General features: G+C 35.2%; 3 protein-coding genes across 3 annotated transcripts; 2 read left to right on the top strand and 1 right to left on the bottom strand.

The window, feature by feature from the left end:
- The first annotated feature begins 444 nt into the window (after positions 1–444).
- On the top strand, positions 445–1,703 carry LOC140334603 (hemoglobin subunit alpha-5-like). The gene is made up of 3 exons (XM_072416852.1): positions 445–539; positions 1,008–1,212; positions 1,575–1,703. The coding sequence occupies exons 1-3, from the start codon at positions 445–447 to the stop codon at positions 1,701–1,703; spliced, it is 429 nt and encodes a 142-aa protein (XP_072272953.1).
- Positions 1,704–4,770: 3,067 nt separating this feature from the next.
- Positions 4,771–5,803, bottom strand: LOC140334605 (hemoglobin subunit alpha-5-like). Its single transcript, XM_072416854.1, has 3 exons — positions 5,709–5,803; positions 5,044–5,248; positions 4,771–4,899 (listed from the first exon to the last, which is right to left on the bottom strand). Exons 1-3 carry the CDS (start codon positions 5,801–5,803, stop codon positions 4,771–4,773), a joined length of 429 nt encoding a protein of 142 aa, XP_072272955.1.
- Positions 5,804–13,556: 7,753 nt separating this feature from the next.
- On the top strand, positions 13,557–14,986 carry LOC140334606 (hemoglobin subunit alpha-5-like). Its single transcript, XM_072416855.1, has 3 exons — positions 13,557–13,755; positions 14,480–14,684; positions 14,829–14,986. The coding sequence occupies exons 1-3, from the start codon at positions 13,661–13,663 to the stop codon at positions 14,955–14,957; spliced, it is 429 nt and encodes a 142-aa protein (XP_072272956.1). The 5' UTR covers positions 13,557–13,660; the 3' UTR covers positions 14,958–14,986.
- The last annotated feature ends 3,808 nt before the right edge of the window (positions 14,987–18,794 follow it).

Consider the following 18,794-nt stretch of genomic DNA (forward strand, 5'->3'; position numbering starts at 1 on the left):
CATGTTTGATATCTGAGTCTCATAAATCCTTAAACTCCCCCAATATTGTATAGATTTCTGCTGTCTTTGGCCAAAATAGGTTTCAAACTTGGGATACTATCCATTATGCAAATTCACAACACACAGGATTCTACGAAAGCTAATTTAGCAGTCACATATGGTTATTATATTGTTATCAGACTTATATTTTATCATAATGCATTGTGTGCTGTATTGTGCATAGTGTAAGCGCTGTATAGAGAGATAAAGAGATATTGTATTGTATCAGCAACTATGAATTCCTGACATCATTCTTTTCTTTAGATAAGCGATTGGGTGTGAGGAAAAACATAGTCAGTAGCCAATGGCATGGTTTGTACGTCATCAATAGTTTGAATCTGTTTTCTTTAAAAGTGCACAAGCACTCAGCGGTGTCCAGTACATCTGTGCTAACCAGAACCAACCATGACTTTCTCTGAAGCTGAGAAGGCTGCCATCACCTCCCTGTGGTCCAAGGTCTCTGGCCATGCTGATGACATCGGAGCTGAGGCACTAGAGAGGTAATATATTCATTGTGATAATATTCTCCTATCATGTGATAGACATTTTTAGCTTTGAAAACCTTTTCCATATTCATTTTCTATTTTACTCTGCACATTATACATTAAGTAGAACTGTGTTATATATAGTAATTCTATAAAGTAAACATAATATTCTCATTAAAGTATTACATGACGCAATTGTGGCCTGTCCACTGTTAAAGCAATTAGTAGAGTAAAGAAGTTAGGTAGATCCTATGTAATACTTATAATGTGGATTTCAGGCAATTAAATAAATAGCTTCCCCTTGTGGATCCACAAAAAGCTGTTAAATTACTTCCTAAACCTCAGATCATTTTATTTTTTGCTACCAAGTGTATCAATTGATGTATTTATATATTCAATACTTAATGCTATGATAAAATAGAGTTTTAATAAATTGCCATTGTTGTTTCCTACATTTAATGGCCATATTTCTCTTGAATTCAGGCTGTTCCTCAGCTTCCCTCAGACCAAGACCTACTTCAGCCACTTTGATCTGAGCCATGGCTCCGCTGACCTCCGCAGACATGGTGGAAGTGTTGTCAAGGCTATTGGCAATGCTGCCCAACACCTGGGAGACATTGACCATGCTCTGTCCAGACTGAGTGACCTCCATGCCCAGAACCTGAGGGTTGACCCTGGCAACTTCAGAGTAAGTTTTACAACCAACTTGGTCAAGAATCTTGATGGTAGTCATTGTAGAAACAGTACAAAACAGAAAAAAATCAAAAAATGAAAAAAGCCAAAGGTCTGAAAGTATATCAATTGATTTATCACTGTCTATATCAACCAACTAATATGTTCTTGTCAGCTATTTGAAAATCATTTTTTGTATGTACGGGATTTGTTTAAATTTAGTAAAGAATGATACAAAGAGAATGGAATGTTTATAGCTAATGACACATCGAATTTCTGATTATTATTAGGATTCCAGTTAAATTAATCAGTCATCAGCATTTTCTTACTGGCTGACACCAATATTCTTCAGTAACTATTATATTTTTTCTCTTGCAGCTGCTGTCTCACTCCATCCAGGTGACTCTGGCTGCCCACTTCCCCAAAGAATTTAATGCTACTACCCATGCTGCCTGGGACAAGTTCCTCGCTGCAGTTTCTTCTGTCCTGGTTTCCAAGTACAGATAAACTTTATCTTATTGATGTGATACCTAAATCAACCTACCATGTGTCACAATTTCCAATAAACTTCATTTGATCAGTTTATATTGGTCTGTGTTATTCTATTTTACTGTATTTTTATTATAATTAATTATTATTATTATTTTTTTTATTAATAAACCATACTTGTAAAGCACCAACATATTACACAGTGCTGTACAATTAATAGGGGTATTTTTCTTCTCTTAGGACAAAACAGAACAATGACTAGAGCTAAAACACAAACATACTAAAATAATTTAGTACCAATTCATACTCTGTTTTATTTTATATATGAGTGTATATGATTTTAACTGAAAATATGATAAATATTGGTATATTTACAATGTGAACAAAAAAATGTCACTGGAACACTCTTTAAAGCAAAGAAGTTCACCTAATTTACTAAGCAAAACAAACATACACAAAGGTAACTTATTGAACTCTTTTAATCAGCCAACTCCATTTAATGTTGGCACTTATAAAATCTAGCCCTTTACTACCATCAGAGTTCCAATTCATGGGCATCAAAGGCTTACTTACAACCGGTAGTTTGCAACAGACGTTTAATATCCAATAATTCAAACAGACAAAATCTACTGTAAATTAAAGCATTTGAATTCATTTTATTTAATAAAAATCAGAAAGGTCTCTGCAGTAAAGCTTTTAATAAGTGTGTAACTTTTTTGCTCTGTAGGACTGAGTACATTTGCTTGTGGGTTTAAACAAATAATCGGGTCAATCATGGCAATGTAAATTAAAATTAGTGGTAAATTTGGAAATCCTTTTCAAACAAACTCAGACTTAAAAATATACATTGTAATACTAATTGTAAAGATAATGATTTCTGAATATGAATATATATATATATATATATATATATATATATATTTTTATATATATATATATATATATATATATACATATATTAATATGTCGACCACCTCACGGCAAAAATATTAGTTCTAAAATGAAAAATCCTATTTCCTAAGCAGAGATAGTGATACCCTTAATTTCTGCTCCATCAGCCGTTTTAAAAGCGATTTTGTTATTATTGGTATGCAAAGTTTTTGAATACAGTTCATATAATAAAAGTAGATATTGACATCTAAATGCAGCAAGTACAATAAAATAACTGGTGATATAAAACATCTAAACAAACAAAATAAAAAACGATTTGTCACGGGGTAAGGGAGGAGGAGAGGAACACCAGAATCTAAACAGGAAGATAATGACAAGAGACTAGACCTTCAAGCTAGGGAGAGGGAAATGGTCACCTCCTACAGAAACCCTAAATCTAGCCCTGACTCCTGTCAGTATGAATATACCCTGAAGGTAGGAGGATTCATACACCGGAATCTGGACCCTAGAAGCCCTAGAAATGCCCTAAGAGTAGTGACAGGGTATGAGACTACTGGTTCCTTCCCAGATAAACGAACCAGCGTCTCCCTGAGGCCTAGCAACAACGAGCAAAGGGTAACAACAAAATACCAAGAGAAGTAAACTTATCTTCAATAGAAAATGGATGAGCAGGAAATCAGGAGAGGACCACACACCAGCTCTTCCACCTCCAACCAGAGAATATCAACCGCATGGCCTGAATTGTAAGGCCAGGCTAAATAGAGGAATAGTAATGATAACCAGCTGGTGCTGAGACCAGAGGTGTGGTCATTACAAACAACAAATCAAAACTTGATTAAATGTCCCTTCTGTTCGCAGTAAAGGCAGAGACCAGATGAGAAATGCCGGGACCTCTCCTCTTGGGATAACCTTGATCGGCCTAGCTGCATAGGTTCGTCAGAGACGGGGGGAACAGGGGAGGCTGGAGTTTGCAGAGGCCGCTGAAAGGAGGGTGCCAGTCGCGGGACAAAGTCAACATTAGTAAGGTTAAGCTTTCACCACTTAACCATATGCTGGCAAAAATAAGTTTTTTATTTTCTTCAATATCAGTTTTAATTACTGCCACTAGCTGTGTTATTTGTGTATGAAGTAAAAAAAAACAATTTTCTTGTTCTGAGGAACAAACTCCCATTCTTCTTCTCCATCTCTTGATGGATACCAATACTTTGACATTTAAAAGAAAAAAATGTTTCACTTCTAGCAGATCACTAGCTTTGATAAAAAGACTGAAATGGCACATTTCTACACATATGCCTCCTGCACATTATCCTTTCCCTCTATAGGACATAAAAGTTTGGCCTTAATGCTGGGTGCAATTCTCAGTATCAGTTTTTATTTTGTATGTTTAGATGTTTCATAGCACCAGTTATTTTATTGTGCTTGTTGCATTTAGATGTCAATATGTATTTTTAATATATGAACTCTTCATAGACTTTGCATACCAATAATAACAAAACCCCTTTTTAAAACAGCTGATGGAGCAGAAATTAAGGGTACCACTGTCTCGGCTTAGGAAATAGGATTTTTCATTTTAGAATGAATACTTTTGCCCTCAGGTGGTCTACATATTAATATATGTATAAATAAATAAATATAAATATATATATATATATATATATATTCAGAAATCAAATCAACCGGTAGTTGGCAAACCTCTGTTGCCAACTACCGGTTGTAAGTAATCCTTATCTGAATTGGAATTCTGATGATAGTAAAGGGCTAGATTTTATAAGTGCCAAAATTAAGTTGGTTGATTAAAAGAATACAATATGTTCCCTTGTGTATATTTTGCTTAGTAAATTAGGTGAACTTCTTTGCTGTAGAGAGTGTTCCAGTGACATTTTATTGTTCACATTGTCAATATACCAATCGTTATCATATTTACAGTTAAACTCATATTCACTCATATATAAAATATAATAATACAGAGTATGAATTGGTACAAAATGATTTTAGTATGTTTATGTTTTAGCTCTAGTAACTGTTCTGTTTTGTCCTAAGAGAAGAAAAATACCCCTATTAATTGTACAGCACTGTGTAATATGTTAAAATAGAATAACACAGAACAACATAAACTGATCACATGAAGTTTATTGGATTTTGTGACACATGGTAGGTTAATTTAGGACTTGGTATCACATCAATAGGATAAAGTTTATCTGTACTTGAAAATTAGGGCAGTGAAAAATGCATCGAGAAACTTGTCCCAGGCAGCATTGGTAGTAGCATAAAACTCTTTGGGGAAGTGGGCAGCCAGAGTCACCTGGATGGACTGAGACAGCAGCTGCAAGAGAGAAAATATACCAGTTACTGAAGAATATTCGTGTCAGCCAGTAAGAAAATGCTGATTGATACACTTCTTCTGTTTTGTACTGTTTCTACAATGACTACCACCAAGATTCTTTACCAAGTTGGTTGTAAAACTTACTCTGAAGTTGTCAGGGTCAACCATCAGGTCCTGGGCAGGGAAATCACTCGGTCCGGACAGAGCATGGTCAATGTCTCCCAGGTGTTGGGCAGCTTTGCCAATAGCACTCATAACACTTCCACCATGTCTGCGGAGGTCAGCGGAGCCATGGCTCAGATCAAAGTGGCTGAAGTAGGTCTTGGACTGAGGGAAGACGATGAGCAGCCTGAATTTAAGCGAAATATGGCCATTAAATGTAAAAAAAAAAATGACAATTTATAAAAACTCCATTTTATCAAAGCATTAAGTACTGAATATATATATATACATCAATTGATTCACTTGGTCGATAAAAATTAAAATGATCTGAGGTTTAGGAAATAATTTAACAGCTTTTTCTGGATCCAAAAGAGGAAGCTATTTATTTAATTGCTTGAAATCCACGTTGTAAGTAATAATTGTCGATTACTACTTATTGCTTTTAAAAGTGGACAGACCAAAATTGCATCATGTAATACTTTAATCAGATTATTATGTTTACCTTAAAAAATGGAATTACTAAATATTACACATAGTTCTGCTAAATGTATTATATGCAGAGTAATATAGAAAATGATTATGGAAAAGGCTTTCAAAGGAAATGTGTATCACATGATAGGAGAATATTATCACAATGAATATATTACCTCTCTAGTGCCTCAGCTCCGATGTCATCAGCATGGCCAGAGATCTTGGACCACAGGGAGGTGATGGCAGCCTTCTCAGCTTCAGAGAAAGTCATGGTTGGTTCAGGTTAGCACAGATGTACTGGACAATTCCTAACACCGCTGAGTGCTTGTGCACTTTAAAAAAAAAACAGATTCAAGCTTAATTAATGACGTACAAACCATGCCATTGGCTATTGACTGTGTTTTTATTCACACCCACTCCTTTAACTAATAAAAAGAATGATGCCAGGAATCAATAGTTGCTGATACAATACAATATCTCTCTATACAGTGCTTACACTATGCACAATACAGCACACAATGCAATATGATCTGATAACAATATAATACCATATGTGGCTGTTAAATCAGCTGAACAACAAAGCATTATCTTAAAATGAACATCCCATCTTCATCTTACAGTTCAGCTTATTAGTGATTGAAACTTTACATTTATATTTTCTCTCGTCACCTTCGTACAATCCTGTGTGTTGTGAATTTGCATAGTGGATAGTATTCCAAGATTGAACACCTATTTTGACCAAAGATAGCAGAAATCTATACATTATTAGGGAGTGTAAGGGTTTAATGAGACACATTTTCAAATATCAAACATGCAAATATTAAATATTAAATTACTACTAGCTGCTTTAGTTTGTGAGCCAATATTTATACAGATTAGGAATGGTTGGTGGTATAGTAGTGAATGGTTGGTGTGCCCACAGTGGGTTGACACTAGGAGAGGATTTAAGTGGTTTAATTAAATATTTCTTATACAACCCTACATAACAAATGCAAGTATCATATCTCCCATTATGCGAAATGTAGATATCATGCTTTGGCTACATTTCAAGCACGCAGCCATTATGTCCCCCACATAAGTTTTACCAAGGATTTAAAATAACTCTTTGAAAGTGTCAAAGCCAGCAATAATCCCCAACATCCTGCCCCTCCCCCTTTTTCCTAACATTTATCTCAGGTTCCCTATAGAGCAATGGATCCCAAATCGGAAAGGGGTTGACCACAGCTTTCCCCTGGTAACAAAAAATCATTGCATAGGTATGAAGTTTTTCTTGATTACATTATCATAAGTGAAGCTTGGTGATTCAGCAAACCTGGAATAGATTTCTTAAACGTCATTTGCTATTTGCTAGCAAATGCTTTTAATCCCGGACCAGATTCTTTCCAGGTTTGCTGGATCACCAAGCTTCACTGATGAAAGTATATCTTCTCCAGTCTTGGAGAGCTTTAATAAATTAGGCCTTAAAAGTATTTTATTCCACTAAAATGTTTGTAGTAAAATTAAAGCAGATATTTAAAACATTTTATTTTTTAATCCACACTGGATAAAATATTAGCTACTGCAAGCTTGGGAAATGGGTAATGTTTGAGACCATAGGATGGAAGACCTAAGTGTGTACATATAGCTATCATATGACAATGGTAAACAGGATTTTGAATTGCCATCACCAAAAAAATTGATAATATTTTATACATTTATAATTCATGTGGAAAAAGAACTAAGATGCCTGACTGAGCCTCCATCTATGCCACTGGCCTTTCCTTGTTTGAAGAGATACAACTATCAAAGAATCTTCTGCATTCTCATGTGTTAGACGCTCAGTTTACCATCAGACACTGCGGTTTCACCTACCGGCCACCAAATTATTACTGTATCCTGTATTAATGTAAATTTTGTAGTTTCTTAATATTATGTGTTAAAAATGATTGGTGGACAATTCTTGCTCTTGGCGTCTTTAGTCATTCGGGAGAGGTACAGGTGACTTTGGGAGGTGTAGGCATCTGGGAGGGAATTAAAAGTAGATATGTGCAGGAGGCATATGTGTAGAGATATACAATTTTCATTTGTTTTATCAAAGCTAGAAGTGAAACATTTGTTTTTTCTTTTTAATGTCAAAGTATTGGTATCCATCAAGAGATGGAGAAGAAGAATGGGAATTTGTTCCTCAGAACAAGAAAATAGTTTTTTTGATTTCATACAATTGGCAATAATTAAAACTGATATTGAAGAAAATAAAAAAACTTATTTTTGCCAGCACATGGTTAAGTGGTGAAAGCTTAACCTTACTACTATTGACTTTTTAAAGTGTACATACAAAAAAGTAGACATTCACTTTGTGCTGCGCTCCATATGCCTGAATTTGTGCAAGAACATAAACAAAAATCATATCATCACAGTCATTACTCTGTACCTAAACAGGCTCAAAGCTATACATGTGGAGTTTAAAAAGTGAATGCTAGGAAAGCAGTGGCATTCCTAAAACAAAGATTTTAAAAAATGATTTTTTTCTAATGTGTTTGGATCTAACTACTGGAACCTTTTTTGAATTGTGCATATGTTTTGCCCACTAAAACATTATCAATTGAAAATTATATCAAATTGTTTTATTTCAGCACATGAATAATATAAAATAGATATATATTTACATATAATTACAATGCTGTTATAGTAAATCATGAATCAACACATCACTAGATATTGCATCAGATTCACTCTGCTTTGGCTGGGGGATTCCCGGTACTTCAGCCTGAGTGCAATTGAGGATCTGGGAGTTTTCACAGGTTTCTAGACAACACGTCTGCTCCTAGAGTAAGAGTCCCAATGTGAAAAACCCTTCTCCCCTTTTAACACAGCCTATTCTATAAAACTGTGCAACCTCGGGCTAATCGCCCAGAATATGTTTTTGAACATTTTCCCAGTGTGACTCAGATAACTTGTCAAAACATGACTTTCAGTGTTATTCCATCAAAGTCATGAAATTCACATATCCATACAAACCAGCTGCATCACATTTGTATCACATTCGTCCCTTGAATATCAGGACCATTCAGGAATAACTATACGAAAAAGCCATTACCTGCGGAAGCCTGCAGAACATCAGGTAAGCAACATAGCAATTCCATATCAATAAAAAACAGATACATAATATCAGCACTGGATGTATTAAACAAATTTAGTATCCGGGTCGCAGATGGAGAATATCCAGTAAATAAATCATACCAATGATGTTCAGTAGCAGATGCTATTGAAGACCCTACTTTAATTAATTTATCTCTCAAAAATGTAGTACTCACTATATGTTGCATAAGGGTAGCGTTTAAACATTTGATATGTTGTTTGATCAACTCAGAAGAATTTATAATTCGTTCTAGATCAATAAATGTGAAAGTTATATTTGAGAAAACAATTATCTCAGGAATTAATTTATGTGTAGTACTAATTTGGATATCAGGATATAATATAAAAGTTGAAGTCTCCAAATGTAATGCACTGTTGTATAAATATCCTATAAATGGAATCATTAGTCCAGGTATAACCTTTTGCTTAGTAACAATACATATTACTTGTACAGCTATTTCTACCAACAATTGAAAGGTTAGTGGTAAAATAATACATCTACATACATTCACTGAATTTTGCAACAAACATGGTTCATATACATTAGATGTAGCTCCACATATATATCCTCTATGTGTACGAGTGCATATATCTAGATTATGAGTGTTATTATACTTATCAATATAATGTCCATTAAATTCTGAAAAAACAATATCCTAAATGATTGCCCTCACCTAATAACAGAGGTAAAACTATAAAATTACACAATATGGTAGTATTAGTTACATTAAAAATGTCATCAAATATTTTCACACCAATTGTCTGGGTATGATATACTTTGAGCATCCATTTTTATTAGCTATTTGTGAGGCATTAAAACAAACAAAAATTGATACATTAGTCATACTATAAACTAAACTTTCATTAAAATATCCTCTAGGAGTTAGAGTATTATTTATACAAGCTCTTTTATCATTACGCCTATTACTTGCATTCTTTTCTTTATATTCCAGTGACATATTGCAACACAAAATGTCTGTTGAATTTACAATAGTAATATTGTCTACTTCTTTATATAAACAATAATTTGGTCGATACGGGGTTCCACTTGGAGGTGTCCAGATATGTCCAGTAGTGCTTGTTATGTTGGCAATAGGACACATCTGATTAGCTGGGCGCCAGAAGTTTACTTGACTTCAGCTTTTAGTGTAATTCCTCCATCCACTTTGGATATATAAATCAGTTGATTGTATCACCTGAACGCCAGGTATTTCTCCAACCACATAGCCAATAACACACAGGATTACATAGAACGACCACATGATTGGGTTCCGTAAGAGAAAATATCTTTAATTCTCTTAAATAACACGTTTTTCAGGTAAATATTCCCAATGTTCTTTCCCAGGTCTCATTAATGTTTTGTCTGATCCTACTACTCTCACTTCAGCAGCATCAGGTGGACCATTTCGATTTTTAATCCATAATATTGCTCCTACATTTTTAATATTGCTTAAACCAAAACATTTATCCCCCTTACTATAGGAATAGCAGGGGGTGCATCCTCCTTCATTGCTGCCATAAACAAAGGTAAAATCAATAATTGAGCAATTCTATCTCCAGCCATTATTGTATTAATTTGTTCTCCCACATTTGTCAATATTACTTTAATCTCTCCCTATATGTCCCATTACCATATGGGGCTCTACTCTCCCTTGTACCTGTTGACAAATGGGACATTGCAAAATTACATTTTTTTTTAAATCCAGAGTAATGGGTAAGCCTCTTTCTTGTGCCCACCTATAAGTGGCTTTTTCTCCAAGGTTCCAACTTTTTTGATGCGCCCGAAGAGCAAAATTTCCTTTTTCAAGATGTAGGGTCAACCCCCTAAGAACATCCATTCCAATAATATATTCAGGAATGGGCACAATTATAACTGTATATTTTTGAATAGGGAGTTGACTCTGGAATGCTGCTACTGCAATCTCACTACGGCCTTTACATCGTAGAACTAGAATTTGCCCTTCTTTATCAGCTAATTCTTTTTCCAATTTTATATTTTTAGGTTTTTCATGCTGCATTTTATACGTGGTTAATACTATCCACATCCTGTGAGCCAGCACAGAATAGTCTCCCATTTTTACGATTTGGATTGTTATTTTTGTGCTGTGAATGTAAAAGGTTTCAATCATTACAAGAAAAACAAGTGGGAGTACCCTGATTTGGAATCGACCTGTGCAAGACGACCTGTGCCGCATGGTGCTGATGTTCCCATACCAGTGTTCAGTACACTCCCCGATATTCCTGGATCCGACATGGAGGATATACAGGGTTTAGAGTGTAATCCAGGAGTAAGCAGTGGAAGTGAATATGAAGGAAGTGTTTCATCAAACCAGCAGTTCTCTCAAGAAGAGCCCAATGATTTAATACGTGACCTAAGTCTGTCAAAACAAGCATCTGAACTTTTAGCATCCAGGCTAAGAGCAAAGAACTGTCGAAGACCAGAAGTTAAAATAACGGTTTATAGGACAAGAGAGGTGACACTCCGACCATATTTCAGTTAGGATGGAGACCTTGTGTACCGTTGTAACATCCCTGGACTACTAGCTCATATGGGAGTACTAGAATATCGAGCGACTGGCAGCTTTTCATAGACCGTTCCACTCAAAGTTTGAAATCTGTTTTACTTCAGAATGTCAACTGCTATGCATCAATTCCAATTGGTCACTCAACAAAACTTAAAGAAGAATATGAAAATATCAAAATAGTCTTACAAAAGCTTTGCTATCATGAACACCAATGGTACATATGTGTTGATTTAAAAATGGTGAACTTCCTACTTGGACAGCAAAGTGGATACACAAAGTACACATGGTTGTCAAGAACTTTTTTGGTAACCACAAAATTATGAAGAATTAGTTCAAAATTTGCTTTTAAACTTTAAAAATTTGGGTGCTACTATGAGCATAAAGGTACACTATCTCCATAGACATTTGCAAAAGTTTCCAGAAAACCTTAGTAATTTCAGTGAGGAACAAGGGGAGAGCTTCCACCAAGATATAAAGGTGATGAAAGAAAGGTATCAGGGCAGATGGAATAGACATATGATGGCAGACCACTGCTGGAGCCTTCAATATGATTGTCCTGATCATCAGCATAAAAGGAAATCCAACAAACTGAGTTTTTCAATGACTTTTTTTGTGGTTAGTTCTGTATATATACTGAATTTAGAATAAATTGACATTATTTCAAAAATTTTAGTTTGTATAAGTAGGCATACCTAGTTTATTTTTGCTTAATTTTCATGTTTCATTAATTTTCCATGAGGTTAATATTGAGGTCATTATTTCAAAAACTAGAGCCAGTCTAGCAAAACCAATACAATATTTGGAATCTGTGCATCAAACATAACCTAAAATGACTTTAATCTGTTTGGCACGAAAATGTTTGTTGACCAGTGTTATTAATGTTAAAGCTGGCACTGTTTATGTTATAGCTGGCAATACCTAACTCTGATGTATAAACTTACTGTTTCCAGATGAAGGTATGTCAGTTGCTTTTTTCTGACATCCTTTTGAAATTTAGAGACCTATATAATGCATCTATATTTTCTGAGATAATGGGCATGATTTATTAAAGCTCTCCAAGACTGGAGAAGATACACTTTCATCAGTGAAGCTGGGTGATCCAGCAAACGTGGAAAAGAACTTGTCCGGGATTGAAAGCATTTCCTAGCAAATAGCAAATGACTTTTAAGAAATCCATTCCAGGTTTGCTGGATCACCATGCTTCATTTATGATAATGTATCCTCTCTAGCCTTGGAGAGATTTCATAAATCAGGCCCTTATTGTCATCCTGTCTGTTTGTTGGGTTGAAAAAAAGTTCATTAAACTGCAGTGTATTTTTAGATACTGATACTTTTAGATTTGATTGTATATGTTTTATTGCTGCTTTTTATACCAGATGTTTGCATTTCCCTAACTTTGTTCACCAAAAAGATACTTTTTCTTGCAGGGTCCAAAAAATATGGGTCAATAATCAAGAAAAACGTCATACCTACACAATGATTTTTTGTTACCAGGGGAAAGGCGTGGTCAAGCCCTTTCGGATTTGGGATCCATTGCTCTAATAGGAACCTAAGACAAATGTTAGGAAAAAGGGGGAGGGGCAGGGTGTTGGGGATTATTGCTGGCTTTGACACTTTCAAAGAGGTATTTTAAATCCTTGGTAAAACTTATGTGGGGGACATAATGGCCGCATGCTTGAAATGTAGCTGCCAATTCGTGATATCTACACTTGGCATACTGGGAGATATGATACTTGCATTTGTTATGTAGGGTTGTATAAGAAATATTTAATTAAACCACTTAAATCCTCTCCTAGTGTCAACCCACTGTGGGCACACCAACCATTCACTAGAGCAGGGTGCAATATTATTCTTGTTAGAGTGTCATAATCTGTATAAACAATGGCTCACAAACTATAGCAGCTAGTAGTAATTTAATATTTAATATTTGCATGTTTGATATCTGAAACTGTGTCTCATAAATCCTTACACTCCCTAATAATGTATAGATTTCTGCTATCTTTGGTCAAAATAGGTGTTCAATCTTGGAATACTATCCATTGTGCAAATTCACATGACACAGAATTCTACGAAGGTGGCGAGAGAAAATATAAATGTAAAGTTTCAATCACTAATAAGCTGAACTGTAAGATGAAGATGGGATGTTCATTTTAAGATAATGCTTTGTTGTTCAGATGATTTAGCAGCCACATATGGTATTATATTGTTATCAGACTTATATTTCATCATCATAATGCATTGTGTGCTGTATTGTGCATAGTGTAAGCACTGTATAGAGAGATATTGTATTGTATCAGCAACTATGGATTCCTGGCATCATTCTTTTTTATTAGTTAAAGGAGTGGGTGTGAATATAAACACAGTAAATAGCCGATGGCATGGTTTGTACATACTTAATTAGGCTTGAATCTGTTTTCTTTAAAGGTGCACAAGCACTCAGCGGTGTTAGGAATTGTCCAGTACATCTGTGCTAACCTGAACCAACCATGACTTTCTCTGAAGCTGAGAAGGCTGCCATCACCTCCCTGTGGTCCAAGATCTCTGGCCATGCTGATGACATTGGAGCTGAGGCACTAGAGAGGTAATATATTCATTGTGATAATATTCTCCTATCATGTGATATACAATTCCTTCAAAAGCCTTTTCCATAATCATTTTCTATATTACTCTGCATATAATACATTTAGCAGAACTTTGTGTTATATTTAGTAATTCCATTTTTAAGGTAAACATAATAATCTGATTAAACTATTATATGATGCAATTTTGGGTTGTCCACTTTTAAAAGCAATAAGTAAAGAAGTAACAGTTAATTATTACTTATAACGTGGATTTCAAGCAATAAAAAGCTTCCCCTTGTGGATCCAGAAAAAGCTGTTAAATTACTTCTTAAACGTCAGATCATTTTAATTTTTACCTACCAAGTGAATCAATTGATGTATTTATATATTTTAATAAATTTTTATTAGAATTTTCCAGAATTTACATATAACAGACAATGGAAAGATAAAACTATCATTACACTTAGAAAAAGAAAATATAAAAAGCATAAAAGTTAACAATGCAACAAAAACATAGAAATAAAACAAATACAAGCAAAATGGATGTACTCGAAACCTGCAATATAGTTAAGGGAGGATGGCTGCTCATCATAAATTAAAGAGCCTGCGGTCCAAGTCAGAGGTGGCGTCCAAGCCTTATGATGTATTTATATATTCAGTACTTGAAGCTTTGATAAAATAGAGTTTTAATAAATTGCCATTGTTGTTTCCTACATTTAATGGCCATATTTCTCTTAAATTCAGGATGATCATCAACTTCCCTCACACCAAGACCTACTTCAGCCACGTTGATCTGAGCCATGGCTCCGCTGACCTCCGCAGACATGGTGGAAGTGTTATGAAGGCTATTGGCAATGCTGCCCAACACCTGGGAGACATTGACCATGCTCTGTCTGGACTGAGTGACCTCCCTGCCCAGGATCTGATGGTGGACCCTGGCAACTCCAAAGTAAGTTTTACAACCAACTTGGTAAAGAATCTTGATGGTAGTCATTGTAGAAACAGTACAAAAAAGAAACAGTGTATCAGTCAGCATTTTCTTACTGGCTGACACCAATATTCTTCAGTAACTATTATGTTTTCTCTCTTGCAGCTGCTGTCTCAGTCCATCCAGGTGACTCTGGCTGCCCACTTCCCCAAAGAATTTAATCCTACTACCAATGCTGCCTGGGACAAGTTCCTCGATGACGTTTTCACTGTCTACATTTCCAAGTACAGATAAACTTTATCTTATTGATGTGATACCAAGTCCTAAATAAACCTACCATGTGTCACATTTTCCAATAAACTTCATTTGATTATTTTATGTTGTTCTGTGTTATTCTATTTTATTAGTTCAGTCCATTTAAAATGTTATTATTATTATTAATATTAATAAACCATACTTTTAAAGCGCCAACATATTACACAGCGCTGGTCATTTAATAGGGGTATTTTTCTTCTCTTTGGACAAAACAGAACAGTGACTAGAGCTAAAACACAAACATACTAAAATCATTTTGTACCAATTCATACTGTTTTATTTTATTTTATATATGAGTGTATATGAGTTTAACTTTAAATATGATAACGATTGATATATTGACAATGTGAAGAATAAAATGTCACTGGAACACTCTCTACAGCAAAGAAGTTCACCTAATTTACTAAGCAAAATGAACGTACACAAGGGAACATATTGTATTCTTTTAATCAACCAACTCTCAGGGAGCATGCTAGGTCACTCTTCTCTCTCCCCTCCAACCAGTGACCCTCCATAGCCATCCAGCTTCACCATAACGACTCCACACTTGCCCTTGAGGCCTTAATTGATTCTGGAGCAGCTGGAAATTTAATTTATGCCACCCTCCTCAAGGAATGTGGTTGGCCTATTGAGCTATTATCACAGCCTTTGTGAATATCTGAATTGGATGGGACCCTCCTTATATGTGAACTTATCCGCTTCCAGACTGGACGCATTGAAATATCTGTTGGTGTGCTACATCACAAAACCATAACTTTTCTTGTGCTTCCGCAGTCATTCTTGGCCTCCTATGGCTTTAACTATACTCCCCAGTGGTGGACTGGTCTACTCCTGAGATATTGGCTTGGGGTCCTTTGTGTCATTCCAAATGCCTGACCAAGCTCACACCTATCAGGCCTCTTGCTCTCTCTACTCCTGAGGTTACAGCATCTATTCCCAGTCAATATATGGATTTCAAGGATGTCTTTTCCAAGCACAAGGCTGAGCAACTACTTCCTCATCGGTCCTCTGACTGCCCAATAGACCTCGTTCCTAACTCCACACCTCCAAGAGGTCGAGTATACCCCCTCAGTCTCCCTAAGACCCAGGCAATGAGCAAGTATATCAAAGAAAATCTGCAACAGGGGTTTATACGTAAGTCCTGCTGGGGCAGGGTTTTTCTTTATCCAGAAAAAGGATGGATATCTCCAGTCATGCATTGATTACAGTGGTCTGAATTTCATCACCATAAAGAACCGCTATCCCCTGCCACTCATTCCTGAGCGCTTCGACTGTGTCTATTGTGCGCAGATCTTTACTAAACTAGACCTCAGAGGTGCATACAATCTAATCCAGATCAAAGAGGGGTATGAATGGAAAACCGCATTTAACACCAGGGATGGGCATTATAAACACCTTGTGATGCCCTTTGGTCCCTGCAATGCCCCAGCAGTTTTCCAGTATTTTGTTAATGAGGTGCTTTGAGACCTTTTATACGTCTGTGTGTGGAAGGCAGGCACTTTGGCTGCCTTCCACATCCAAAATTAGGTATTTAAGGTAAATGGCTTTGCCTTAAAACTGGTCTTAGACTGTGTTACTTTACCTACATAAAGCCTACATATGGCTATGGTAGGGACATTAGATTGTGAGCTCTGAAGAACAGTTAGTAACATGACTAAGGACGTTGTAAAGCACTGAGTAATATGTCAGTGTTATAGAAATACAACATAATAAAAATAAATAGTATCTCACCTAAGGAAGCATTTTACCCTAAGGAAGCAGTAACTGCAACCTCAGTCTGAGCATTGGCTCACAAATACTTTTTTTGTAACCATTATAGATAACGCTTACCATTTGATTTTAAATCTTGCTAAAAAATTACTACGTGTTGACTATTGTGTAAAATGTGTTGTTTTTAAACTATACTGTTTAGTAAAAAACAATATGTTTTTCAACTTCCGTGCATTATTATATTGTGTTCAAATGGTCTGAAAAATGTTTCATAAGTAAAAGATGTTTGATACAGAAAGTATTTTGAGAAAATGATGGATAAAACAGGAGTAGTATCTTGAAAAAAATAAGTAAGTGTATGCAATAATTGTAAACAAGGCAAGATGGAACAATAACTGAATTTATGCAGTAAAATGTATTTATTTTGTATTTAGAACCATATATGAACATTTTTGATTTTCTGATGAAGCTATAATAAGTGAAATGCATCAAGAACAAAGCTATATATGATGAAAGAAGATTGGTGTAATATATTGTTAACAATATTTTGTTGTTTGAGGATAACATGTATAGATGATACTGTTGTTTTTTATTGAGAAATTGTGAATAATTATTTAGAGTAACATGTGGTTATTTGTGAAAGAGAGATTAATAGTACTTAAAAAAAACACTCACTGTATGGTGGAAAACTTTAGAAATCTTAATTAAAGGGTGTAGAACACTAAATAAGAGTACTCCCTTAAAAAACTTAAACCAGAAACTGCTACATGCCACAGTAAATATATGTAAATTATTATATATGCTAATTTATTGAAATTACCGATTTCTCGACAATGTGACAATAAACTACTCCCAAAGCCTGAAGGTAAAAGTAAAGTTTTGTGTAATCAACCAGTGTTTCAACTCTGGCTGTTTTTCATCTGTGTTTCTATTCTGTTTTACTTATCAAATGTGGTCTGGAAAAGACTAGCCCTGTGTTTGTAAGTGCAGATAATCCTGAATATGTGAACTGGGAGCGCTCAGAGAAGAGTATGACAAAGGCTGTATGAACCAAGATGGTAATAGATAACTATCATCTATCATGTGTTGTTTACTTGGATGAATAAGCTAAATGCTGATTCAACTGTTTTACTAAGTTTAGTAAATATTCTTTTCTATTTTCTATAGTAAAGAAAATACTTAAAGTTCCCAATTTCTTTTCTAAATACATAGTCATGCTAAACATCAGACCTTGAATTTCCTTCTTTTTTTTGTTATTTGTCTTATTATTATTCTTTTGACATCCTTATTGAGCAGTAACATAACAAAAAATGAGCAGCAAGAGACTGATCATAGGTAAAGCAAGAATCATGCACATGAAAGCTAAGGTTCATATCAAGTAAGTTCTAAAGTGAATGTTTGTGACCTATACAGTGAATAGTCAAACATGAGACATTGCAGTCCTCTGCAGAGTAACCATGGTTGAACCATATAAATCACAACAGATTACTAAAGACTTGTGGCCCCTTGAAACAATAAATTAATTCATAAATTTGCACCTTTAGAAAGGCATTGGCCCTGATTTATAAAAGCTCTTTAAGGCTGGAGAGGATACACTTTACATTGGGTGATCCAGCCAACCAGGGATTGATTTGGTCCAGAATTGGAAACATTTGCTAACAAATAGAACATCCATTCCAGGTTTGCTGGATCACCCAGCTGCACTGATGTGTAGCCTCTCCAGTCTTGGTGAGCTTTAATAAATCAGGGCCATTGCATTCATTTACAAATATATTACACCTTCATTCAGATAATTTTCCAATAATTTAATAACATCTCAAAAGGATATTTAGAAAGGTTCTAATTAAGTAGCTCTAAAAAATTATGTCAAGCCTGTATTTTGCATAGGTAAATGTAAGGACAGAAACAGACAGGCTTTTCAAGGGCAAATATTGTGTATTTATTTAATAGTGAAACATTGTAAAATGGTCCTGACTCCAAACAGAGACCGACTATTCTAAACACAATACATATAGTGGCAATAAAATATCTATTGTTCTCAATTTGTTTTGTTTGCTACAAAATTATTATTGACATATGTTCAAGGATATCTCACAGTACCCGACA

This window comes from Pyxicephalus adspersus, chromosome 7 (genome assembly GCF_032062135.1).
Source record: "Pyxicephalus adspersus chromosome 7, UCB_Pads_2.0, whole genome shotgun sequence".
Classification (NCBI taxonomy): domain Eukaryota; kingdom Metazoa; phylum Chordata; class Amphibia; order Anura; family Pyxicephalidae; genus Pyxicephalus; species Pyxicephalus adspersus.